Source organism: Myodes glareolus, chromosome 9 (genome assembly GCF_982192425.1).
Source record: "Myodes glareolus chromosome 9, mMyoGla1.1, whole genome shotgun sequence".
Classification (NCBI taxonomy): domain Eukaryota; kingdom Metazoa; phylum Chordata; class Mammalia; order Rodentia; family Cricetidae; genus Myodes; species Myodes glareolus.
Genome location: NC_142034.1, coordinates 91315902 through 91343528, shown reverse-complemented (window position 1 = coordinate 91343528; position 27627 = coordinate 91315902). Strand labels below are relative to the sequence as shown.

General features: G+C 41.1%; 1 protein-coding gene across 5 annotated transcripts in view; it reads left to right on the top strand.

Annotated features, from left to right (window-relative positions):
* Fbxw11 (F-box and WD repeat domain containing 11) overlaps positions 1-27627 on the top strand; it is a 103285-nt gene that overhangs the window by 17533 nt on the left and 58125 nt on the right. For 2 of the 5 annotated variants that reach the window (XM_085694841.2, XM_085694840.2), the window contains exon 2: positions 20922-21023. The exons of the other annotated variants lie outside the window; for them this stretch is intronic. In XM_085694841.2, the coding sequence (XP_085550967.1) occupies positions 20922-21023 (102 nt within the window). The remainder of the gene's footprint in view (positions 1-20921; positions 21024-27627) is intronic. 5 annotated transcript variants of the gene reach the window in all.

Here is a 27627-nt window from a genome sequence, read left to right as displayed (position 1 = left end):
GTTGACCCGCCTATACTTCCTGCCTGGCCAATCAGCGTTTTATTAAAATACATGATTGACAGAATACAGACAATTCTCCCACACCAAGGGAGTTAATTTTGAGTTTCCCTGTGTAGTTCATTCAGGCCTTAGGGGATTTAAAAAGAGATTTATTTTTCTATTTTATGTGTATAGGTATTTTGCCTGTATATTTGTATACTGCCTGTGAGCAGTGCCCATGGAGGACAGAAGAGTTAGAGTATGAGCTGTCACATGGGTTCTGGGAACTGGACATGGGTCCTTTGTAAGAATAGCAAGTGTTCCTAACTGCTTAGCTATTTCTTCATGCCCTCTTTGAGGGATTTTTAACTCAATTCTTTTTAACTACTTGCTATTTCTATCTTAATTACTTAAGACTGACGGAGATGGCCATCAATACTTGACACATTTTAAAGTAAATTATATGTATGCATGGTATAAACTATAAAGTACAAGTACAAAAGAAAATGCAAGGCTCTTGTTCTACATTGATGCATTATCTTTCTTTCTATACTCATATATAATTTTTGGTATTACTATTGTTGTTTTTATTATTACTGTTATTTTGAGATGAGGATCTCAGTGTGGAGTTCTGTCTGGCTTGGAATTTGCTATGTAGATCAGCTTGGCCTTACACACTCAGAGATCTGTCTTCCTCTGCCTCCTGAGTGCCAGGATTAAAAGCCTATTCTATCATGCATAGTCTGAACCCTTTTTTAAAAAAAATATTTATTTATTTATTATGTATACAATATTCTGTCTGTGTGTCTGCCTGTGGGCCAGAAGAGGGCATCAGATCTCATTTCAGATGGTTGTGAGCCACCATGTGGTTGCTGGGAATTGAACTCAGGACTTCTGGAAGAGCAGGCAATGCTCTTAACCTCTGAGCCATCTCTCCAGCCCCCTGAACCCTTTTTTAAAAAAAAATATTTAATATTATTTTATCTTATGTGTATTTTTGTTTGTTTGTTTGGTGTTTTGCCTGCATGCATGTCTGTGTACCACACGTGTGCCTGGTAACTGTGGAAGCCAGAAAAGGGCTTTGGATCCCCTTGAACTGTAGTTATAGACAATTGTAAGCTGCTATGGGGTTCTGGGAATTAAATCCAGGTCTCTGTGTTCTTAACTGCAGAATCATCTGTCTAGTCCCTGACTCTTAACCTATTTTAATGTAAAATATGATGTGGCCGTCTTGTATATCAGTTCCCAAAGGGCTCTCAGGTTTTTGAGGGGTTACTTTTAAAAAAGTGCAAGCTGATTTATTGTATAAATAGGCTGTAATTTGTGTAACTAGTCTGGAATGATGGGTTGGTATATGGATCATTTCCAGTGTTTTGCTATATCATATAATGCTACAGAAATAATTTTGTGCATATTTCACATATAAGTAGTGTGTCTTTAGGGCAGCTTCTGAGGAGGAGGTGGACTAGGTAGGCACTTTGAAAGATCTGGCCGTTGGTGAGGGTTAAGCTCAGTGACTTGCTCAGTGTGTGCAAAGACTTGAATGATCTTCAGCAATGCACCTTAAGCTGGCTTTGCCTTGGGCTGCACTTATCTCCTGAGTCTTTAATGGTGGTAAGTGGCCTTTAAAGTAGAAGTTTTAAAAATTGTCCTTCCTGTCCAGACCCCAAACCTAGCACTTTCTGCTTGCTCAGTAGTTGGTTCTCACTGTGGTAAGCCTCCTGGTTTTGCATGAGAAATGGCATATGCACATTGAGTTGGGAGTCAACAGGCAGAAGCATTCTTTTCACCTGGGCTCGCTCAGCAATCATCTTGGGCCACCTTGGCATCTTCTCTGTGTTACTTTCTCTTCCTTCTTATTTTCCTCCCCTACCTCCTTCTTTCTTATCCAGGTGTAAATCTTTACTGCATTGCAAAAAAAAAAATAAAATAAAATTGAAAGTAGGTTGCAAACATTGTAGTATTGTTGCCCCTAAATTTGTACTTAGTTGTCTCTTTACTGTCTTAATTTAGAACGGGCTATTTATTTTTCCTTCTTTTCCCCCACTGACTTCTCAGAAGAGCCCAGCTGAGTTAGTTGTCTTACACATGTGCAACGATGTGCAGCATTCTGCATTCATTTGAGTATTTTCTCATGGTGTCATCTAACTTGCTTCTTCAGCTTCTGTGCTTCCTGTAAACTGGAACGTGGGTGAGCTGCATCCAAGCTAAGCTTTTGGTGGGAATGCTTCATCATAGGAGAAATGTATGTCACATCAAATCACATCATGAGGCATTAGGACCTATGCTACACTGTCCCTTGGTTAAGGTGGCAGCAGCTAGATTTCTGTAATAATTTCAGTTTTCTCCTCTGTTCTTGCTGAGTTTGTGTGCAGGGAGCTGTTTGACACATCATAACAGTCTTGCTCCTCACCTAAAGATTGCAGTATCCTAACCAAGACGTCTCTCTTTCCAGTAAAGTTTCAAAATTGTGATCTAGTTGTCATTCTTTTTCTGTTTATAAGATAGTGTTCACAGAACTAGCCTGATTCTCCAGCTCTTTATCTGTGCCACTGTACTCTCGTGGGCTTTTGTTTATTTGGTGTGTTAACAGTCAATTACCATCTTTACTGATTCTCAGTGTCCCAGATTTGGCTAATGAGAGCCCCTTCTAGGTAGCTCCCACTTTCTTTTGATGCCCGCGCCCTCCTGTCTTTGTGTATTTCCTGGCTTTTTTGGATTAGATGGTCCCAGGTCTATGTTGTATGACACTCCGGCTTTTTATGGGGTGTGTTTCTATAAACTATTTGTTGTCCCTGTTTGTAGACCCTTGTGGTAGACAGGGCTAAGAAATACGTGTAAAAGGTACCATGAATTCATGTTATTTCTCATTCAAGTTTAATAATAGTTTCTTCCCTCTGGCCTTGATAGTCTGGATACTGAAAAACCTAAGGGATCTTATTAACATAATGACCATCAAATTGAGGTGCATATTGTTACATAAGTAGGTAAGTAGCTTCATTCCTTCATTATTGAGCATGCTCCCTTTGGTAATACCAGAGATACAGAGTAGAATCAGGTATGTATATGTATATTGCTAACAGTAGTTTGCCGTCTTCTATGCAGAAATGAATTTAGTTGGTGCTGTGGGAGATAGAAGATAGTTTTATAGGGGACATTTTAGTTGCTTATTTTGTATGCATGTGTTGTTTATATGTGTGGTGTATACATACATACATATGTCTGCACTGGAAGCCTGAGGACAGTGTTGGGTGTCTTCCTTTTCACTCTGAGGTCTTGCTCTTTAAGTCAGGGTCTCTCTAAGAGCCTGGAGCTTGTGCCTTTTGGGCTAAGTTATGCTGTGGTTAAAAGCACATGCAGGACACATCCAGATTTTGAGTTTTGGAATCTCAACTCCTAACCTTATGCTTATACAACAAAACTGAGGCATCTCTCCAGTTACATAAGGAACATTATAAAAGCTACTCTTTGAGACTTGGCAGAAATTAGACATGGGCATAGATGTACTGGGGACAGGGGCTGTCATGGCAAAGGTAACCAGGGGACTGTGACTAGAAGGCTGTCTGTCTTGTTTCCTTTTTAATATATTAATTTAATTTTTTAGATTTTATATGCTTTTTTTATGGGTATGAGTGTTTTGTCTGCATGTACCACATATGTGCCTGGTGCCCATGAAGGTCAGGAAAGGGCTTCAAATTCCTTGGAGCTGGAGTTACAGATAATTGTTAACCACCATGTGGGTCCTGAGAACTGAACCCTGCTCCTCTGCAGGAACAAGTGCTCTTAACCACTGAGTTGTTTCTCCATCTCCCCCTTTAGTTTTTAATTATGTACTTGTGAGTGCAGGTGCCTGTTGTCCTTCATGTTTCTTATGAGACAGGGTATAGCTATGTAGCTTGGGCTGGCCTTGAACTTATGACACAGTCTTTGCCTTGACCTCTCAAGGGTTAGGGTTACAGATATAGGTATGTGTCACCCATGCCTGGCGAGGGTGTGTGATTTCTATGAGGAGGGATGAGTAAATAGTCCCATGGCTTGCCTTGTACAGCTTGAGTGAAGGAACTGAGATAGATGATGTAATACTTTGCAAAAGCAGAGTATAATAAATATTGGACTTCTTTTAGGTCACAAGTTACAGACTAGTTAGTCTTCATATAGGTGGGAGTCCATGGACAATCTTAATCTGATATGCACAGATTTTAGGGTTAGGACTTTGCATGTCAAAACATCTATTTCTGGTTTTGTGTGAAAACTGGAGCTTAGTAGTTATTGGCCTTTTGAATCATAAATTATGCTTTCCTGTCTAGTTGTCCGTCAGGCTCTCTTCATGTTGTCTGCTGATACATTTGAGCTTGTGATTCCTACATGGACCAGAAGATATGTGCGGTTGATGTGGATTATGGAAGTTTGATCCTGCAGCATCTGTGCTTTACAGGACCGTTCTGGCAATCTGTTCAGAGCCTGCATTGAAACAAGAAAAGTTGGAGCAGCTAGTAGACTGTTGTGTTATTCCAGGGGAGAAACGACAACCTAGTAACAGATGGTGGAAGAGGAGGCAATGAGTCATTTTAGATATAGACTAGATAGAGTGTACGGATAGATAGGAGCATGATTTGCCTATGGGTTGACAAAAGAATGTAATTCTTTCGTAAAAAAAAAAAAAAAAAAAGACGTACTGTTTGTATGTGAGAGTGTGGAAATGCCACAGTGTGCTTGGAGGTCAGAACAACTTCTGGGGATTGGTTCCCTCCTTCTAGTGTATTGAGGTTGATTCTCCTGCCTCTGTCTCCCATCTCACCATAGGAGTGATATAATTACCATTGTAGTTCAGTCACCACAGCCAGCTCTGTACATGAGTTCAAGGATTGAATTTAGGTCCTGAGGGTCACACGGCAAGTAGTGTTTTTTTACCCACTGAACCATTTTGCCAGACCTGTGAGTCCGTCCCTTCCTTCCTTCCTTCCTTCCTTCCTTCCTTCCTTCCTTCCTTCCTTCCTTCCTTCCTTCCTTCCTTCCTTCCTTCCTTTCTTTTTAATAATTTATTTAACTTTATTTTATGTCCATGAAGGTATCAGATCCCCTGGAACTGGAGTTATAGACAGCTCTGAGTTGCTATATTGGTGCTGGGAATTGAACTTGTGTCCTCTGAAAGAACAGCCAGTGCTCTTAACCGCTCAGCCATCTCTCCAGCCCCCCTGTGAGTTCTTAAAACTCTTTAAAATACAAAGTCCTGGGATTGAAGATTTAGCTCAGTAGTAGTGTCAGCTCTTGCCTAAATGGACAAGGCTCTGAGCTCGGTTCTCAGCACTGCAAACAAAACAAAAACAGCTTTAAAATGCTTTTTACTGCTAAGATACTTTTGTTCACGGATCACATGCTTGAAATTGGCCATTTGCTTTTTATAATCTGTATGTTGTTGTCACTGTATAAACAAAAGTTATACAGTTAGTAGGTGGCAAAATATGTAGCCTCATCAAGACTGAGGCCTGTAACTAAGTGGTGGATCTCTTGCCTAGTGTGTCCACTGCCCTGCATTTGAGTCCCAACACTGCCTAGAAAAATGTAATTTCTTTATGGGCTGTACTTTGGGAAGTTGTGCATAGATATTTATCTTGTTATTCTTTATGAAACCTTTTTTAACTGTGTTAAAAAGTTTAGATTTTAGTAGTTTTTAAAATAACCTATCTAGGGCTGGAGAGATAGCTCAGTGGCTAAGAGTACTGCCTGCTGTTCCAGAGGTCCTGAGTTCAATTCCCAGCAACCACATGGTAGTTCACAACCATCTGTAGTAAGATCTGGTGCCCTCTTCTGGCCTGCAGAACACTGTATATATAATGAATAAATAAATCTTTTTTTAAAAAAGAAAAGAATTTAAGTTGTTCAGCCCTAAATATTTAAGGGGACTTTTTAAAATAAAATAAAATAACCTAAGTTTCCTACAATCTCTCTTACATATATTAAAAAAATTACCATCTCAAGACCATTTGTATTGTTAGTGCTATGTCAGAAGTCCTCCCTGTCTGGTTGGTGTCAGACTTGAGTGGTTCCATTGGCATCTCAGACACTCTGAGGGACACTCTTGGGAAACAAAGTTGTAGGAAGTGAACAGTGATAGATTAAAAACGTTTTTGTGCTTGTGCATGTGTGTGACTACTAATACTGATTGTATGTAGCTTATACACAATTAAACTATACAGCTCAGTGAATTTCCTCCTGAGTATATAACACATGCTATGACTGCTACTCAGGATATGGTAAAAATCATTTTCAAAGCCCTTGAGGTTACTACTGCCAGCCAACTCTCCCAAAGGCATAGGCTAGTTGTGCCCCCTTTTCAATCTTACGTCCATGTTCTCTGCCCATCATTATGTCTGTGAAATTCTCCTGTTTTCTTCATCTGTAATTTGTCCCTTATGCATTTCCCAATTCTCGTTCATTGCTCTTTTTACTAGGTGCCTAGACTAGCTGGTTACTGAGTACTTGGCGGCTGTTGATAAATAGGAATTGCTTCCAATGTATGGCTGTCTGTCCCACGCTTATCTGCGAAACCCACTCTCCAATACGGGTGCGCGCTTCCCGAACCGAACCGCGAGGCTGGATCAATATCCTAGGAGTTGAACAGACACACACAGAGAGACCAGGTTCATTCGCCCAAAGGGTAAATGACAACTTTATTCAGCACATATCAGCTTAAATACTGGGAGGCAAGAGGACGAGAGCCCCCTCCCACCTGGGAGTGAGATCATAGTGTTGACCGCTTGGCGCCGGCAGCTGGAGCCTCCATGTAGGGGGTATGGAGCTGGGAACCCTGACAGACAGATGGGAGGAGATTTAGGGCGCCTGTGAGGACCTTTCTTAGCAGGTGAAATTATCATAGCAAAGACAGAAACAAGGCTTTGAACTAATTCCCTCCCACTGGCAGAATGAGCAGGGGAAGCTAGGCTGTTTAGCGCAAACAATTTTTGCATCCTGTGCTTTGGCCTCGAGGAACAGGGAAGACAGGGCCCTACAGCTGTCTCTGTGGATAACACTTTTTTTTTTTTTAAGATTATTTATTATGTATACAATACAGTGTGCTGCCTCCATGTATGACTGCATACCAGAAGAGGGCACCAGATCTCATTGTAGATGGTTGTGAGTCACCATGTGGTTGCTGGGAATTGAACTCAGGACCCCCTGGAAGAACAGTCAGGGTCCTTAACCTCTGAGCCATCTCTCCAGCCCTGATAACACTTTTTTTTGTTTTGTTTTATTTGTTTGTTCGTTTTTTGTTTTGGTTTGGTTTTTTGAGACAAGGTTTCTCTGTGTAGTCCTGGTCATCCTGGAACTTTCTCTGTAGACCAGGCTGGCCTCTAACTCAGAGATCCGGTTGCCTCTGCCTCCTGAGTACTGGGATTAAAGGCGTGTGCCACCACTACCCGACTGATAACACTTCTAATTAGATAGAATCCCATGTTTCTTTTGGGTATACTAGGGAACTTAGGTAAGACAGTTGGGATAGAAGAATTGGATTGTGGGTAAGCATGTGTGGACTGAGGTGATTCGGTTCAAGCTTTCATCCCTATGATAGAGTTCCTTTATCATCTGTCACTTTATGGTTTGCCAATCCTTGTCAGTCAGCCTAATGGTTGTGTGCTGGTATTGCTATTGTAGCCTTTATTTGCTTTTTATTTAATTAACTTATTGGAATTAGTGTTTAGTTAAATGTACTACTTATTTTAGATGTAGTGTTTGAGTTTTCAGAACTACATATGCTCATGTAACCACCACCATAATCAATATATTGTTCGTTTCCATACTTTCAAAAACCTCCCTCCCTTACTTTCCTTTTCGGTCATTACCCCCCCCCCCCCGCCCCACCCCCAGTGTCCTGTTTTCTCTAACTGTTGGTTAATTCAATCTGTTCTTGAATTTCACGTGGATAGAGTCATACAAAATTGTATCCACTGTGTACTCAGTTATGTTTACTTTGTTTTGTTCAGCATGACTTTGTGTGTGTGTGTTGTTTTGTGTGAATGGATACGTAGAGGCATATACATGTGCAGGTGTGTACCTGGAGGCCAGAAGAGGAAGTTTGATCTTCTTGGCATTGAAGTTACAGGCATTTGTGGGATGCCTAGCTTATAATTATGTGGGTGCTGGAATCGAAACTGTGGCTCTCTTGATTATGCAGCCCCCTGCTGAGAGCTATCTCTCCAGCTCCAAGAATTATTCTTGTTCTAGACGGTTTGTGTTACTTGATTTTGGGAATAAAGTGAGTGAACATTTATTTAGACTTCTTTTGAGGATGTTTGTTTCCCAGGTAGAGATGTACTTACGGGTGGAATTGTTGGCATAGTGCGAATTCAATGACAGAAAAATGAAACACAAAACCTTTTTTCTGCTCTCTCTCTCTCTCTCTCTCTCTCTCTCTCTCTCTCTCTCTCTCTCTCTCTCTCATTTCTGAGACACAGTCTATGCATAATTCCGGCTAACCTAGAACTAACTCTGTAGACCAGGCTGGCCGCTAGCCTTTAACTCTGAGGTCCACCTGCCTCTGCCTCTGGGATCAAAGGTATGGTGACCAATCTCTACACTCTTGTGACACTGGGTGTGGAGAGACTGCTCTTTCAGAGGACCTGGGTTCAATTCTCATCACCCACTTGGCAGCTTATAACTGTCTGTAACTCCAGTTCCAGGGGACCTGACACCCTCACTCCAATGCACATAAAATAAAGTTAAATAAATAAAAAAAGGAGTTGTGGTACTGATTATTTGGGCTTCTTTGTATATTAGCCATTCTCCAGTTCTTTGCATATTTCTACTGGGCATCCTGCCATTCAGTTCAGCACAGAAGATTCCAGATTACCTCTACTTTGGACAGCAGTACCAGTCGTGGGTTGTGACTTCCTTACACTTTGGGAGTTTCCATGACCTCTTCCTCATGTTCCTCATGTTCAGTAATGTACTACAATGGCTCAGGGAATTCAGGAATTCAGGGTTACTGGTTTATAAGATTTGGTTTTTATTTTGCAAGTATCGAGTATGTGTGTAGTACCTGAGGTGGCCAGAGAGGGCGGCAGAGCCTATGGAGCTAGAGTTATAGACAGTATTGAGCTGCTGTATGGGTTCTGGGAATTGAACCCAGGTCCTCTGGAAGAACAGCTAGGGCTCTTAATCTCTGAGCCATAGCTTTAGGCCTTGAAAGGATTTCATAAAGGATACAAATGAATGATCAGGTCAAGAGGTGCCAGAGGTGGTTGTTCTGGCAACTCTCCTACCCCCTCCTGAGAGTTACCTTACTCACATAAACTCAGATCTGGCTGAAAGGGCTGATCATGGACAGTAAGTCATCTTCTGTCCATCCTTTGCACTCAGGAAATTGCAAGTTTTAGAAGCCATTGTTTCTGGAAGGGGGCAGAGGATATAGCATAGAATGTCATTGGCTTTACGTTCTTGTCCTCTTTAATTCTGCTAACCTTGTGGTTTGAGCTACAGCGACTAGTGATGCCAGTCAGCTGTTGTGCTCATTGACTGCTTACAGAGTGTGTAAGAGTTGTGCCAGTTCACACTTTTAATCTCAGCGCTTGGGAGGCAGAGGCAGGTGGATCTCTGGGTTTGACGAGGCCAGCCTGGTCTACAAAGCGAATTCCAAGACAGCCAGGGGTACACAGAGAAATAAAAAACAAACAAAACAAAAAAATTGAGCTTGTGAAAGGACAAAATCCCACCAAATTAACTCAAAAGTTTTGATTGGTTGTGTGTGTGTGTGTATGTGTGTGTGTGTGTGTGTGTGTTTCTAGGATTAGGCTACACTTCACTGTCTACATTTGGGTAGTGTTTAGTGAGTGAGTGGGGGAGGAGGTTTGTTTTATGGTGAGAAGGCTGAAGCAGTTGGTCATGTCAGAGTTGTTTCCTGTGTGCAGGGAAGTGAATAATAGGAAAACAGCTGGTGTGTTAATACCAGGTCACTTCAGGCTGTGTTAGGGATAGAGGATTAAAGATTAAAGCTGACATGGCGCCTTTGTCATGCCAGTTGACCTCTTTGGGAAGCTTGTTTGTTGCTCTCCCCAAAACCTGGGAAGGTAAGATAATTTAGTTACATGGAACGTTAGCATAGGTGACTCCATATTGATTTTTAGTCTGATCTGGTGTGGTCCAGTGCAAGAGTGTAGTTCCCAACAGTGGCCTCCTATAATTTTTACTTAAACTTTATATTTTCTTTACAGAAGTATCCATATGTGTTTTAGAAAAATTAGAAATAATATGAAGCAAGAAATAAAACCCTCCAAAGTTCCCTTGATGACTGCTATACTGCTTTCAGTGTGCTCTGGTGCTTTCTGAATACTGTATCGTATATTCTTTCTAAGTAAGTGGTCATTGACACCACATAAAACCTCTAAGTGAAAATCTACAGTTTACATATGGTGGGTATGTATTGCTTTTGGCTAGGTCAGTCATGATGAACTTGCATTAATGACAGTAGGTAATAATTAGTCCTATAATATTTTTAAATCTCTTTTAAAATTATTTAATGTGTATGTGCCTGAGTGTGTGGATGTGCCCCATGAGCATGCAGTGCTGTGGAGACCAAAAGGGGGCATGATCTCTTGGATCTAGAATTGCAAGGCAGTTCTGAGCCACCTGCTGTGGGTGCTGGGAACTGGAACCTGGTTCCTTTGCAAGAGCAACAAGCTCACTTCCTGCTGAGTGTCTCTCCAGCCCCAGTCATTTAGTTTGCTTTTTAAATATTTTTCTTTTTTGCAGTTCACAAATGCAATGATTTATTAGTAGCACTTAGACTGTAGTGTATGTTACCTGATTACAGTGATATGCCATGTAAGGAGGGTAAAACCTGAGTGAGTAGGAGAAAGAAACTAAGGTCACCACTGAGGTGAAGTTAGAACCCAGGAGGGCCAGCTTGTGCTCTGTCAATAGTACTTCCTTTCTTAGATGCTAAATACCTTTCTCTTAGGACACTGGCTTATTTGCCAGTGTTAATAGCCTCAGTGGTTGGTAGCCTCATTGCCATACCGATGTAGGTCTTGTTGCTCAGGGTGGGTTTCACGGGTCTTTGGGAAGTGTGGGCTCCTCTGTTGTGCTTTTGTAATCATTTTACAGTTTGGATTCTTCAGTCTCTTATTGCCTTTTCCTGCTCTGGTGTCTACAGTTCTAGCAGGGATTGGGTATTTTAAACCCTTAGTTTTACAGTGTCAGCAAATTTAATGACTCCAAAGGGAGGGAAATAGAGGATTTAAGACTGTTTCAGCTGCAGAATACCAGCCTGATTTTTTATTTTATTTTATTTTTATCTATCTGTCTGTCTATCTATTTATTTTTGAGATAGAGTTCCATGTAAATTAGATGGCTGTGATTTCCTGCCCTCACCTCCTGTGTGCCCGGATTACAGGTGGGCACCACTACAGCAGGTTCCCTTGTTTGCACTAAATAAATAGTAAAAGTCTGTTACAATTTTCCAGTTGAAAGTCATAGAAAAGTCAAAACTACTTAAAGCCCCAAAAGGGAATTTATAATCTTCGGAGAAAAAGCATACGTGTATCCAGGTCGGGCGAGGCTACTTTAGTGGCGCTGTTCTCACTTCTGCTGCCCAGTTCAGTGGGGCAGACATTGCTCTTCTGTCTCCTACACAAAGCTTCCGATTCGACCTTGGAGTGTGTGAGCAGTCACTATGACTAGAAGATGTGGCAAAAAACTATGGCTGCTCTCTGAGTCTCGTGGTCAGGCTTTTACGTTACCTGTAGATTTTCCTTGTTTTTATTTTTCATGATCATTGGTATTTTGCCTGCGTGTGTGTCTGCATGTTGTGGCTGCCACGTGTGTACTGAGAATTGAACTTGGGTGTTCTGGAAGAGCAGCCAGTGCTCTTGATAGTGGTCTTTCCAGCTTGTCCTGTGGGCTTCTCTAGAGTTGGCTTGCTGGTTATTTTCTCTCTCAACAGGTATTTATTGAGCTTCTGTTGTATAAGGGCAGTGTAACTGAGAACACCAAGTTATACACTGGCTTATTGTCTTGCCAATTGCTTATAATCTGTTTTAGTTCTTGTTATAAAATACCTGGTTATAACAAGTAAGTATAGTTTTTGAGGAGAAAATTAGTAACTTCTAGTCATTTCCTGTTATATTTAAACTAGTTTTTGACTTTTTGATTTGATATCTCTGTGTCTTTCTCGGTCTCTCTCTGTTTCTTTTTTTTTTAATTGAGAACGGGTTTCTCTGTGTAGCTCTGGCTGTCCTGGAGTTCTCTCTGTAGATAGGCTGATCCTGAACTCAGAGATCCACCTGCCTCTGCCTTCCGAGTGCCAGGATGAAAGGTGTGCACCGCCACCGCCCTCCTGATTATTTTCAAAGAGGCAGTAATTTTATCTTCTTTGCCTCTTGTCCTCACCTCCTAACTGTGGGTAGTTGTTCCTTTTTCTACAGATTCCATGTGCACCTGTATGGAGATTGGAAGTCAGTCCTGGTTGTCTTTTCTCAGATGTTGTCCACCTAAGGTTTTGAGACAGTATCTCTCTCTCATGGCCTGGAACTTGATTAGGCTAGGCAGACTGGTCAGGGAGCCCCAAGAATTAGCCTGTCTCTGCCTCCTCAGCTTTGGGGTTACAGTTGCACACTATTGCCCATAACTCCTCCCCTCAAATATGGATCAAACTCAAGCTCCCTGCTCGAAGTCAAGCAGTTTATTGACTAAGCTAATTCCCCAGCTCCCTTTTAGCACCCTTTATAAAAGTTAGCATGTGCGTGGTTGTGCTGGGGTTACAGGTGCACCATCACACCTTTTCATTCAGTATGCTTAGTTATTGGACAGTTCGTTATGTTGGTGACGTCTGTGTTACTGGTTTGTGGTATTTTAATTATTTGCTTAAAGCTAAGTTAGTCACAGAATTATTGTAGCAGTGGTGCTAAGAGGTTTTTCAGCAAGTTGCTTGGCATCCGGTATCTCTGAAATTTATACAAGGCCTTTCCATCATGGCTTTATGGCTTCCTCTGTGGGAGAGCAGTGTTGCAGTGCATCCACACCTGCAATTCACTTCTTAGCCTTTAGGCTGACTTTGCTGTCTTCTGTTGTAAGGTTGTGTGCTTTTGGATGGCTACATACTAACAGCCTAAGGCTAGAAATGTAGAGGACTTGGCTGGAAAAGCAGTGTAAGGATGTAACACAATGGTTATAAAGGCCTTTAGCTTCAGCATTCAGTGAATCCCCTGACTTCAAGTCCTGAGCAGTCTCCTTTACCTGGTACCTGCAGGAACCAGACAGGGGAGACTCACAACTAACAGAGGCCAGACTTACTGGTCTTACTGAGGCCAGACTGAAAGATAAGCTCAGTTGTTCTGGATGCCTAGTAGGCTGTAAAGCACACGGCTTTCTTCTTACATTTGAGGTGTTTGGACAGTAGCTGTATGGGAAAGATGAAGTGTGAAATTAACTATAGCATGGACAGTGAGATGGTTCAGGGAGCCAACGTGGAGTTCTGAGAATCAAGTTTCATTCTGAGACCCACAGATTGGAAAGAGGGAGCCCACTCCCTTAAGTTATTTTCTGACTTACACAGTTGTCATGTGCACAAAATAAATCAATACAAATGTAATAAATTTTTTAAAATTAAGGGCTAATAAAGCATGCCCCATGGTAGCCAACCTTATATTTCCTCACTTCTGAGTTCCTGAAGAAGCAGGATTTTGATCAGCACTGCTAAGTCTGTTGTCTGTGAAAATGTGGACATTGAGGCCCTATCATTGGAGTGTGTTTATTTTGGGGGAGGGGAGACTGGTTAACTCCTGAAAGTTATTAATGTTTAGAGATAGCAGACACATTTTTAGATGGTGTTAAGGTTTAATTCCAAGGTTACTAGCAGAATCTAAAGTTTAGTTTCATTTGGGTTTTTATTGTCCGTGTGTGTGTGTGTGTGTGTGTATGTGTGTGCACGCGCACGTGCGGGTGTGCACACGTGCCCAATCTCCCTTTCACCTAGACTGTCTGGGAACTGTGCTGTAGCTCAGAAAGCACGACCATCCTGCCTTTGGGAGCGGGGTTACAGGCATGAGCCCCATGCCCAGCTCGCTTTCCATTTTAAGCACTGGTTCATAACTACATGGACAGGAATCCTGCTAGACAGCGAAAGCTTGGGACAGTTTTGCAGTTAGTCTACAAAAGAGTTTTCAGCTACCAACTAATTTTAGCGCTAAGACAGTGAGATGGGGCTTGTTTACAGCATTTTGTGCTGTAAGGAATTAGCCACATTTCTCCCTTTAATAAACTGAAACATAATAGTTTTATTTGCATAAATAGTTTTTAATACCGGAATATTTGGTTTTATGGTTTCTTAAAATGTTTGCCGAAACATTTAGTATACTGATCTGTACAACAAATATTTCTAAATGGCTAAGCAGCTTAAAGTGTAAAAGTCAATTGTCTTCAAACTTTTTCCTGACTAGTTCTCTCTTCCTAGAGAATCTCAGAGTATTTATCATATGGGGGAAAAGTTTCTGACTTCCCATATGTTCTGTTGTTCTATATAAAACATGATAAATTTTGCACTCTCTTATTTGAAAACTTGGTGTGCTAGAAGGCAGTTAGAATCTTATGTAGACATTACCAAAGACTCTTGAAGTTTTTGGTTTGTGGGGTAGAAGGACCTGGGATGGACAAAGCTTGCACCTGTACCTGGGGTGGGATAGGAGTCCATTTTCTGTTGTATTGATGTCGTACTAAAGCTGGGTGCTCACAAAGAAGAGAGGCTGTGTAGGTAACAGTTCTGGAGGCTGACAGTCCAGGAGCTGCTGCTCTGGGCTGGGTTGGCTTCCAGTGAGGATCTTGTCCAGATGTGTTTAGAATGGCAGGAGTTCATTCAGAAGAGATCACTAGCCAGGGGCAGGTTTTGCTTGTTCTATAACAACATCCTCTCTTGGGAATCAACTGAGAGCCCATGTGATCAGGCTCTCTGTGACCTAACCACCTACTGCATCCACCCCTCATAGTGCAGGAACCCTGACGACACAAACCCACCAAGCCATAGCCAATGGGAAGAAAGGAAGTAGCTGATGATGGCTTTTCTCGGTTTCTAGGTCAAGCATGACAAACAAGACACTGCTTTGTCCTGTTGTCTGGAAGTCCTTGTGGTGTAGAGTGTGGGTTGCCACACTACAGTACTGTTCCTCTTAGACAGAGACCGGCTTTCTGCCGGAAACTCAGTTATCTGGTAGCTATAGGTGGAAGCTACAGTAATGTTTCTGCCAACTAAGAGTGTAGCCGACTGACAGCTGTTTATTCCCATCTGCTCATCATCTTCATTGAATGTCAGTGACCTACAGTCAAGGGACAGGCTGCTGTGGTTAGATTCCCAAGTGAGGACGGAAAGGCCAGTGTTGTATGTATGTGACTGATTGAAAGAATCAAATAAAAATAATTGCATCATATTCTGAGTATTTTATGTGTATTAAAATGGAACCATAATTGTTAAGTCCTGAGTTACTTGTATTGGAATTTTTCTATGAACGCTTGAATAGGCTTCAGCTGGTTGGTCTTGTGTTTCTGAAACATGCTTTTCTTATGAGTAATCCGCAGTTTTTTGGTTGGTCCTTGTTGCTGGAGTTTTCCTTGCTATTATGAATGTGATCTGATCTGATGGACATCTTCGTGTTCCTAGATGTCTGTTTTTTCTCCTTAATACAGTATCCTACTTGTAAATTGATGAGTCAGTGATACACATGCTCTTCAGACTCAGACTCCATGTTGTGCAGTCGCTCCTCAGAGGTTATGTCAATTACTCAGTTACACCCTATTAGGACTAGAGGTGAGCAGCAGAGTGATCACATTTGAATTACCAAGGGGGATGTGCCACTTTGGAAAGTTTATTGGTAAACAGAGAATGATAGGCTGTGTAAATTAGACAAGGAAGCTCTTGTAGCAACCTTAATTAAACTCTGTGCTACTTAAAGCAAAAAGAAGGGTTGGGGCACAGGTCATTGACAAGTACTTTCCTAGCATGCACAGGCTTGGGTTCATTCCCTATCACTATAAAATGAATAAACAAACACATAGCTGAGAAAAAAGGGAAGGGGAAGTTAGTTATCCTTTATCCCTCCTCTTCCAGAGATGCTCATGCAGATCATGATGGTTTGTGAGCTTTGGGTTTGAGTGTCTTATCCTGGATCATCATTCAGAACTGAGAGAATAGTGGGTAAGAGTAAGTTGGGCTCTGACTTTGAGTTCTAATTCTATCACTGTTTGGCCTTGTTTGAATCTCTAAAACTCAGCAAGTAGTAAATTTTTATTTTCCTTATTTTGCTCTTTCTTTCTCTTCCCTTCTACCTTTACTCCTTGTCATTTTGTTTCCTTATTGTATGTCTCAGCGTGAAAATAGTATGATGTAATGTCAGTGATAAGTAAGCGTGTAATTCTAAAGTACACTTGCTAAGATTTAAATATGAACTGTCGTGGTCACATGACACATGTTATTGTCCACTTTTAACAAAAGGTCATTAAATTTGAAAGATTGTTGTTACACATGAAGGTATGGGTCAATATCCTATTTTTTTTAAAGTGTGGAAAATTCTATTAAATTGTGAATTAATAATAATATTACTGTTTGTGTGTGTGCATGAGTGTATGTGCACATGTATATCTGTGTGTGTGAGCGGTACATGATGTGACTGGTAGTCAGAGGACAACTCTGGGGAGTGGGATTTTCTACTTCCATTGTGCAACCTGAAGGCTGAACTCAGGTTACCAGGCTTTATTTTAAAAATAATATTTTGTCGAATGTTTGATGTATCTATTGTTTTGTTTCTTTTTGTTTTGGGGACAGGGTTTCTCTGTGTGGCCCTGGCTGTCTTGAAACTCATTCTGCAGACCTCACAGAGATTCACCTGCCTGTGTCTCCTGAGTGTTGTGATTAGGAGTGCGCCCCCGTCCATCTGTTAGCTGTGACTTATAGGAGAGAGCCTAGCGCATGTCTCTCTTACTTCCTTTAATAAACTTTCTGCTTTTGAAAAATGCCAAAAAGCTATTATTCCTGTCTTTTATCATCTTTTCAAGTGTTTACCAGCTGATGATGACTGTGACAGAATCAATAAGCACCGTTGACTTACTTGGTCAGTCTTAATTATTTGAGTTTAGTGTTAGAAAATGTATTCCTCCTAATCGTATATCTGCCCATAATACCAGAACGTATTATGAATAATTGCATCTTTTTTATGAATATGAATAATCATGAATTAGAGTCCTGGACATTATAAGTTGCTAAATATGAAATTGTAATAAATGTATATTGGAGATTTGTGGCCCTCAGGATGGTCGTTGTGAAAGTCTCTGGAGCTTGATGTTAAGGTCACAAGAAGAAAGGCTTGCTTGGTATTGTGGTTTAGTGACTAGACATATTTGTTAAGTTGGTAAATATGCCATTTGAGGAAAATTCCTTAGACCTATTATGACAGTAGATAAAGATATTTCACTGTTACCTTAAAAATATACAAGAAGGGAGGGAATAGTTATATTGTGAACATAACTGGTGAGAAGACATTTTTCTCTATTCAAAAATAATGACAACATGAGTTTCCAACCAAGTCCTAAAATTTAAATTAGAAATGTCATGAATCAATTACTGTTAAAATCCTAGTTGCATTTTATTTGATGTTCTTAGGTTAGTGAGTATAGAATTTCTGTTTTTGCCCATTTTCAAGTTGGACCTGGTGCTTAGGGCAGTATGTGTGTGTGGACTTCATTATTACAGGTGCATGGGTTTCCTGCAGTGGCCTTTTCTGTTGGGTAAAGACTGTTTCCAGCAGTGTGTTTGATCGGCTATCTCCAGGGTAATTGGGTGTGGGGATAGAGCACTTCTAATGCCTTTTAAGTACTGCTGTCTTAGCTCTCATCTTGACCTGAAAGGTGGCTGGCCTGGGTGAGCTAAGAGTGAGATTTCTGACTGATAGGTTTTGGCACTTGCTTTACAGCTCCAGGTGGGCGGTGCCTCGGAGCCTGCTGTCTCTGCAGCTCCTGTTCTCCAGCAGATCTGTCAGCTGGGGAGCTCGTGTTCTAATTTAGGATTACTAGGATCATTCCAGCTCAGACCTGGCACTGTGTGGTTTTAGACAAGAAAACTGCATCTCTTTAAACCCATTTTCCTGTTTCGAATATTGGGGAAAGTTCTGTGTGTAAGGATTGAAGTGGTGCTGAGTTGTGTTCAGCACGGTGAGGCACGGTCATCTCTCAGGGCACACTCCCACCATTACTCTGCCTGCCGTGTCTACTGTAGATGGTGGGAAGATACACTCCTGAAATAGATAATCAGTGAGGTCTTTAAATGGTTTTCATTTTGTTCTGAATAGAGGTGGATGAGCTGGCACACAACCTATAGCTCTAGCACTGGGGAAGCTCAGGTTGAAGGATCATGGGGTTGAGGCCAACCTAGGCTGCATAGTGAGATTCTGTCTCAATGAAATAAAAATGGAGCAAGTAAGATGATTTAGTAGGCAAAGGTTTTTGCTACTAGGCCTGATGATCTGAATTCTATCCTGGGAACCCTTTCAACCACAGGGAGGGTAAAAGGAGAGAATCAACTATTCTAAGCTGTCCTTTGACCTCTACACCTGTGCCATGGCATGTGAGCATCCCCCTCCCACTCAATTAAAAATTACAATAAAAGAAGTCAAAGTAAGCAAACAAAAGTCTTCTCTGGAATACTTATAAAAAGTTGTAAAGCAGGTTTGGGGGTATAGTTTAGTGGGAGAATGCTTTCCTGGAACCCATGAGGCTGTTTACTGAATGTGAGAATTGATTACAAGCGAGCTTTGTTAATTTGGTGCTAGAGGATGCTGATCTGATCCTTACTCTGTTGCCTCGGATCTGTGTGATTCTGTGATTCAACAAACTAAACACTCCAGAAAGAAACTTATATTTGTGTCTAGGTATTCTACTCAATTGAAGAACACTTGCCTAGCATGTTCAAAGGTCTTGGGTTCAATGCCAGGACTGCCAGTAAGAAAAACAGCAGCAAAAATGCCAAGAAAATCCTAAATTGAACTATTGAGGTCATTGGGAGTTTATTTAACTTAAATAATCCACGTAATGAACATGTGATGTGGGTCTTTTCTATGAGCATACACGGTGGCACATTCTGATAGAACTAGTGTGTATAATAGTTTCTTTGGGTAGAGAACTTGCTGCCGCAGAACCAGCCCACTTTCCTGAGAACCTTAGACAAGAAGGTGTTTTAACAGATCTTACTGTAGAGATAGTATCTGCCCTTCGGGAGTGACCTGAGAGTTACTGTGACAGTTGTAATAGGAACAGGTCAGAGGAGCTCAATAAATGGCAGCTACTTTCATTGTGTTTTATAAAGTGTGCTCAGGTCTTTCTGTGGTTTCTTCTCTATGTTGTGAAACTGTTGAGCAACAAGTTCTGTCCTGGAGCGGCAGATACTTCACCACTGTATTGGCCATGCTCAGCCTTTAATAAACACTCAGGTTGGAAATGGGTGGTGTTTTCATTGCTTAAGAGAGTTGCACTGTTTCTTTCACCATTTGCTTTCTTTGATTTTGTGTCCCGGATTCACATGCCTTTTCTAAATAACCCCAGTATTCTTTACCTTATGAGTGAGCTGTGTGCTGTAACTAGTAAGCAGGAAATGCTGGGTCCCAGGTCTATCTGATTTCAAGCAAAGCTCTCTTTGTTTATAATACACTTGTACTAATTGTAGAGCTTTTCCCAGTGTAAAACAAGGAGCCAGGAGGGAGGAACAAATACATGGCTTGTATGTAAGATTTGTGGAGTGTTTCAGTAGAACTCAAGCATCCACCTTCAGCGTTTGTTTAATTTGTTTGTATGTGATTATTGTTTTTGCCACTAAATGAATTGATCTTAAATTAAAATATTTGTTAGTGCTGGGTGGTGGTGGCACATGCCTTTAATCCTAGCACTCGGGAGGCAGAGACAGATTATTGAGTTTGATGCTAGTCTGGTCTACAGAGTGAGTTCCAGGACAGCCAGGGCTACACAGGGGGCAAATAGATATAGTCTGATAGTTATTATATTAGCTATCATATATGCTCGTTTTCTCATCACATTTTCTAAGTTCCTTTGAAAGCAAGAAGTTTTTTGTTTTAAGGGTGGAATGGAGTCAGTGAGTTAAACTTTTAATTCTTAGTTTTGTTGCCATGTTTGTAAAGTCCAGAATGAAAAGTTACAGGTCACAGAACTCTCAAGTTTTTTCTCTGAGTATGCAGAGATGTTGCTGATGCTAAAACAACTGTGTTTCAAGCAGCTTTAATTGCCCGTATCACTTCCCTTTCCTGTTTCTTTGCCTCATTCTCTTAAGTCTCCTGCAATTTTACTTCATAGAAGTGTAAAACTGAATTCACACAATGAATGTTTTGGAGTCACCAAAGGTTTTCAGTAGAGGCATCCTGGTCTTATGAAAAGATTGTGCAATTTGGTAGCCAACAAACTGAACCTTAAAATCCTGGCTCTTCACTCCTGGGCTATGTGTTATTGTGCAAATTATTCAACAATAGAGTCTTAATTTTTTTATATCGTGGTGTTGGGGCTGCATTCAGAAGGCTTGCTGTCGTAGTTTCTTAAGTGATTGAGACACTGTGTGAGATAGACCAGAATTACTTACTCTTACGGAATTGTCACACTCTCTGAGTGGTCATGCTCTACACTCAAACTCATAGTTTCTTCTAGTGGGTTTTCATTTAAGCACTCTGTCCCTCTTGATTCTGTTTACTGTATCCTGTGAAATGAGTGGTTTGACAACACAAAGTCCCTGTCCAGAAGACAGAAAGGGGCCCTGCTCCCCAGTGTTAGGAAATTTAGGACTCTCCCTGCCCTCTAAATTGCATGGGTGCTCCCCTGCCCCGACTAACCCTCAAGCTGCCCGTGTGAAGGAGTGACTTGTTGCGGCCTCTAACTGCTTCTTCTCTTCCTTCCTTTTTGTCATCCTGCAGTGTTCTGTGCCAAGGTCTTTGTGGCTAGGCTGCGCCAACCTGGTAGAGAGCATGTGCGCACTGAGTTGCCTGCAGAGCATGCCCAGTGTCAGATGTCTCCAGGTGCCTCTCTTCTTTCTTGTTGTAAATGTGTTTTTACGTATGCCATGAACATTTGTTGAAACTTGCAGTAGTGTGTTTAATCCAATGTTAAGTCTGCTAAATGTTCTGTGTAACCCTCTGCTCTCCTCCAGCCTGGACCCCATGAGGAGTACTAAGAGGCCCTTCCGAGCAAACAGATCTCGAGGGCCCTTTCTTGCTCCCCTCTTCTTCCTGCCTTTTAATTCCTACCCCTTCAAAGTTGTGATTCTCATGTTTAATAGTTAAACCTTTGAACCACAAAACAGAATACTCTGATATCTCCCATTTGGCATCTTTAACAGTTTTGAGTTGGGAGGGTTTATAATTAAAATGATGATTTTCCTATTTTGAAACATCTTTTGGTTTGCCTTTTCTCCTCCATTCCAAAAAGGGCAGCGGGGAGGGAGATAATCACTAGTTAACACTATTCTTTAAACCCCAAATTGAGGTTTATAAAGACCACAGCTTTATTCTGCTGGGAACCATCAGTCTGAGCCAATTAAAAAAAAAAAAAAAGGCCAGCTCTGATACCTGTCCTCAGGGTCCACCCAGTTTTCCAGGCCAAGGCCGGCAGAGAATTCCACAGATAAAAGTAATATTGGGTGGGGCTGTTGGAGGGGTGGGTTAGGGGTTGCTCAGGATAACACTGTTAGCAGGAGTGTGTAGTTGATGACCTCTCCTGATGACTTTGAATAAAACCAAGGCCAAAACCATCATGGCTTTACCTGGGAAGCTCTATTTAGAGAGTGTGTTTAATTAAATGTGTCAGTAGCAGTATCAGCTTTTATTACTGCATAGTTCATACAATTTGGTATAGCTTTCTTTTCAAAGCAGTATTAAATTCCTAGTGTCCTGCTGATGCTGCCCAGATTTTAGGAAACGAGTTATTGGGATATTGATGCCATGGATGATTTCACTGTTCTTTCTCAAGACATTCAGTTCCTGGGTACAGTCTTTAAATGGTGCCGAGGGTTTGGAAGGAAGAGTTTCTTTTATATTGATGTTGGGCTCTTTATTTGCTTATTACCAGCCTCTGAGTAGCACTGGTGTGGTAATTGATTGAAATTGCTATCTTTAGAAAATTGTGCTGGCACTTCATTAACTGCTAGCTGGGGTTTAGATTTGGCATACATAGTTGTTAGGTTCTATGGAAGAAGATAGGTCCCCAGTCTAGGATACAGAATCCAGTGTTTCACTCAGGCGCGTTGTCTTGAAAGGGCAGACAGTATTGCAGTGCTCTCTCTCCTTAGTACCACGGAATGGGCATTTGCATTATAAAAGTCTGTCTCTTCAATGGGTCCTTGAGAGTTGCCCTTGGTTTGTAATGGGCTGACCCAGTTTTAGCCAGAGCTGGCAGTACAAGTAGGGAAAGAATTGTCCTTATGAAGTCTATGTTATTAACTGGAGGTTTTCTTTGCTGTGTCAGTTAAAGTAACTACGCGGCGTAAGGCACCAGTTAGTGTGTCGGTACTGGTGCTTTGGGTTCTCCGAGGTGCTAGGGAGGAAGCACGGGTCCTGAAAATGGGAACATACCTTCACAGTTCTTTAAAATCATCTTTCTCTGAGGAAAAAAAAAATGAAATGTTGCCTTCATAGGACTTTGTTTCAGCGCTTGGAAGCAATATTGCTGTTAGGTGCTCATAGGGAGTTTTGATTACTAAGCTTTTACTTTGACTAGCCTGTAGTGGAGGGCATGCCGCTTAGTGAAATGAACCAAGGGCCTCGCCGATTGGAGTTAGCAAATTAATATTTTGTTCCGTGTGAAAATGAACCTGGAAGATTTCCTTCCTTTTCACTTATTGTTTTATGTATTATTGTTGGTTATTATTTTATTTGTTTATTTATTTTTTAAATGTTACCAAAATGCAAACCAGGATTTTTTAAATTTACTTCTCAGAAGATTTATTTATGTATGTATGTATGTATGTATTTATTTATTTATTATGTATACAGTGTTCGGCCTCCACGGATGCCTGCAGGCCAGAAGAGGGCCCCAGATCTCACTACAGATGGTTGTGAGCCACCATGTGGGTGCTGGGAATTGAACTCAGGACCTCTGGAAAAGCAGTCAGTGCTCTTAACCTCTGAGCTATCTCTCTGGCTCTGGTTACTATTTTAAACAACAACAAATGTGTCTGTAGAGTTTTAATTTCGCTTTAATTATTGTTTTAATTTTTGGTGGTGGAGATTGAACCCAGGGATAACCTTGTGTATACTAAGTAAGTGCTGTGTTGCTGAGCTGTACTTGGCCCTTGGTTCTGGGTTTGTTCTCTGTATTGGAGCAGTGCTTTTCTGCTGTCTCCTGACTGAAGCACCTGTTGATGTGCTCTGGGTTTGTTCTGTTGAGAAGATGGCTCTCCTTGGTGTTGGATACCTCAACAGTCACTTTAAAAGGTTCTAGAAGAAGATAGAGTCTTGGTTGACTTTGCTTGGGCGCTGTAGAGGTCCGAAGCTGGCACACTGGACTCAGCTTTCAGTCCGTTGTCCTGTGTGGCTGTGTGTACTTTCTGATAAAGTTGGGTGAACATATTGTGTTTAGGCTTAGTTTAGCTAGTACAGATTTGCCAGTGGAGAAGAGGGTTAGCAGAATCTTTTACCAACAATATATACTTCACATCTATCTATTAAGTTTATGACAGCCTTGTGAGGTGCAGGAGTTACTGTCTCTTTTCCTCATGTGACAGTTGAGGCAGATGATGCAGCCAGCAGACTGAGATGGGCACTGACTGCCTTTCTAAGGTCTATAAGGCTTTGAAGTGCTGGAGCAGATGTTTGAGATCCAGTCTGCCTCTCTTCCCTCTTTACTTTTTTTTCTTTAATTTTCTCTCTCTGTTTTTTTTTAAAGCATAGCTTCATTTGTAAAAATTGCAGTAATATATAATGTATGATTTATTTAGTCATTATTTATTTAACATAAAAGAAAGAAGCCTGCTAAATTCAGACATTCCCTTTGCCTGAATCACTAGGAAGCCTGAGTGGATTTCTGAGAGTTTACTGCCCTGAGTGTGTTCCTAGCATGCAATGCATGGGCTGTTCCAGTGTATAGATGAGAGGCACAGATTTGTTTCCTGTTGTCAAGGAACTTAATACAGTAAGCAGACCCACGAATGAAAATCCAGACTGAACTACAAATGAAGAGAGAAGGGAAGGGGAGTGGTTGGCGCAATAAAGATCTGCAGTTAGCTAAACCTGTAAATGTCTTAGGATTGGGTAATCAGTTTAAACTTGATCCACTCTCCCCTGTTTAGAACAGTTGGGTTGGAAATGCCCGAGTATCTCAGAATCTAGCTGGGCTGAGTCAGTGTCCCAGCTTTGTCCCGTTGGTTCTTAGATCAGGTAATCCAAGAACACTGATTTGCCGAGTCTCTGCAATAATTAACACTTATGATCTTACCTTTTATCTTCACCTTCTTCTATGTGTTGTGACTTAGGATTCTTGTTTGATTTATGGTGTTGAGGATTGAACCCCAGGCTTTATATGTGGACTAGGCAGGCATTCTCTCACTGAGTCATACCCTTTCCCTTCATTGGATCCTCTGTGGAGAAATGATTGGGCTGCTGCTTTGTGTATGAAGTTAAAGAATTGGATTGATTTGCCTGAGGTTATATATTTAATCTAACAGATCTGGGTTATGAACCTAAATTTGCATGGCTGCCCCAGACTACAGTGACAACTGCCTTCTTTAGCTTGGCAACAGTTGTTTTAGAGTTGAGACAAATTTCCCTTATTTTTAGTGTCAAAACTGAAAAGCTAAAAGTGGAATGCAGAGGCTCAGTGCAGTAGACTGATAATGTTCCTTAGGGCAGGAATGCTTGTTGGAAACAGTGAGCGTCAGCTTTCAGTGCCTCCTTCCTAGCTGCCTTTGTGTTGGAACTCAGCGGGAAGCCTGAGGGCTGGGAATGCTACATTTCTACAGGCTGCAGCTTCTGATGGTGGGACTGTAGGGAGTGAGGTGGCTGGTAGCTGCAGTTGCTCTCCGGGCTGGTAAACCCAGATTCGTCGTCCTCTTCTGCCTCCTTTAGCTCAGAGCGTGTTCCCCTTTAAATGAAAGGAGGAAGAAAGGTAGTTCTTCACCCTGCATGGTTTTCACCGCTTAGGGGCCAACACCAAAGGCCTTGTGCTGAAGGCCTGCTTCTGAGGGGGTGGAAAGCCACTTCTTTCTATGCTTGCTCTATTGAAGAAGAGACCGTTTTATTTGTAGTTCAGAGCAAGTTAAACAGAATCTAGATCGAGCAGATGATGTGGCCCTTGTTTTCTTCTCTTGTTCAGGTCCTGTGCTTCTGACCCAACAGTGACTTTTTCCTGTCTTTTTTTCCTGCTAAACATTGAAGAGTTGTTACCTGGGATGACCTTTGGAATTTCCCAGTCTTTAATGTTTTATGAGCATTAAAAAAAAATGACACTTTTTAAGCCAAACATCTATAGTCCCAGTCCTCGGGAGGCAGAGGCAGGTGAATCGCTTTAATTTGAGGCCAACCTCTACAGAGCAAATTCCTGGACAGCCAAGGCTACACAGAGACTCTGTCTTGAAAAACCAAAACAGACAAACAAATGAAAAACAACACAAAAAAACTCCAATTTTCCCCACCCCAGAAACAAACACAACAAACCATTTTTCCTTTCTGTAGGAAAATTTGCAAAATACAAGTGCCTAGACTGGAGATGTAGCTGAATGATAGAACGCTGGCCTAGCAAGCCCAGCACGCACAAAGCCTTGAAATAATTCTGAGTAGGTCAAAACAAAATAGATCCCTCCTCTCCCAAATCCATCAGTAGCCTCACTGCCAGTCACCACCCAGGGGCTTTATTTCACCTGCAGCTGGCAGCTGGGCAATTCTGATGATGATGGCTGTGTTCCAGTGCCCCATGGGGCCCAGTTTGATTTTGGGATCAACAGGGATAATATAGAAAAGGCTGGGCATTTTGTCCTTGAACTATTCCTTACCCAGCATACTTCTGGATTGATCTTTTCTCCAGAGGATTTCATTTGAAAACTTTCTTGCTGTGGAACTTTCTTAGTATATGCAGACATTTAACTTAATCCTGAGCAACCGTTTTCTGGGACGTTTTAAAGCAAATAAGATGTTGTAACTGGGGAAAAAAAGAAAGTTTGACAAATAACTGATTTCTGTCAGCATTTAAACATCTAAAAATATAGTTAAGAATGATCAGGAGCAATTGGTACTGAAGGCTAGGAAAAGTCTCATATTATGGTGGTGTGTTTATAATGTCAGTACTGGGAGGCCAAGAAGTATAGGAAGGTGGGAAAATCTTGTTTTCCTTTCTTTTACCCCATTGGTGCAAGGATTGAAAGAAGGGCCTGCCAATGCTAAGCATAAGTGGCATCCCTGCCTGCCCCGGGGAAGCTGGGGCCATTAGGGAGTTTGAGGATAGCCTGGACTACCTAGACTCTAACTCAGAAAGCCTGAATAGTGCTGACAAGATGTGAGGGTAAAGAGCTTGTTTGCAAGCTTGATGACCTGGGTTCTGTCCCGGGACCTACTTACTTTTAGAGAGAAAAGGCTGACTTCCACAAGTAGTCCTTTAACCTCTGCATGTCTCTGCACTCAGAAATAATTTACTCGAGAATTTGTCGTTTGTCACATGCTGGTTCCCATTATACTTTCAGTTTAAACGGTTATGGCCACACTAGTACACTCTTCAGTTAGTTCATTGCTGCCTCTTCATGTCAATAGGAGACAGGAACACTGTTTTGCTTTTCTTTAGTTACAGCTGATGGATTCCAAAGCAGTATTCATGGTGGAGTATTCATATAAAGTTTCACAGTGTAATTTAGGGCAAGGAAATAGGTAAATGGGTCTTAAGACTACAATAAAGTGGTTTTTTCCTTTTTGAAAAATAATTGTGTCATAAACCTCACACTATAGCCATTTGTTGTGTTGTTTGTGAAACTGCTGATTTCATTTCTCCTATTGATTTATAATTGCTTATTTTGTTTATTAGGTAGCATCTTTTCTCTGTTGAAATTTAAATAATAAGTAAGTATAAGGAAAAATGATTTAGCTATAATATCACTTTTTAATTGTTCATTCTGTGATATTTTTACCTTGACATTTTTGTGTTACATATATTTTGTTTTATAAATGCTCATGTTTCATATGCATTCTTAATTATAAACTGCCTTTAAATATAGTTAACTAAACGATATGATACACATTAGTAAACTTAAGTATATATTGCTTGTGTTTTTGAGACAGTATCTTTTTGAGTATGCAGTTCAGTCTGTCTTTGAACTCCTGGTCCTTTTGCCTCCACATCCTGAGTGCTGGGATTCCAAACATGACCCACCAAGCTCACATTTTAAATAACTGTTTGGCTTTATTATCTAGGTTATAATAAGTTAATCATCCTTTTATTAGTGAACATTGAAGTCATTAAACTTTAATATGTATTCATGGTTAACTCCTAAAGATCCTGGGAAATTGTGAGTTTTCTTAAAGCTCCTATCGACAGGTTTAAAGTTCAGTAGAAAGGTTGTCTGATATGATTGTACAGAAATAATGCCCAGCACAAACTCTTAGAAAACGCCAGAACTCGTGAAGAATCAATTTAAAGCTACCCTTA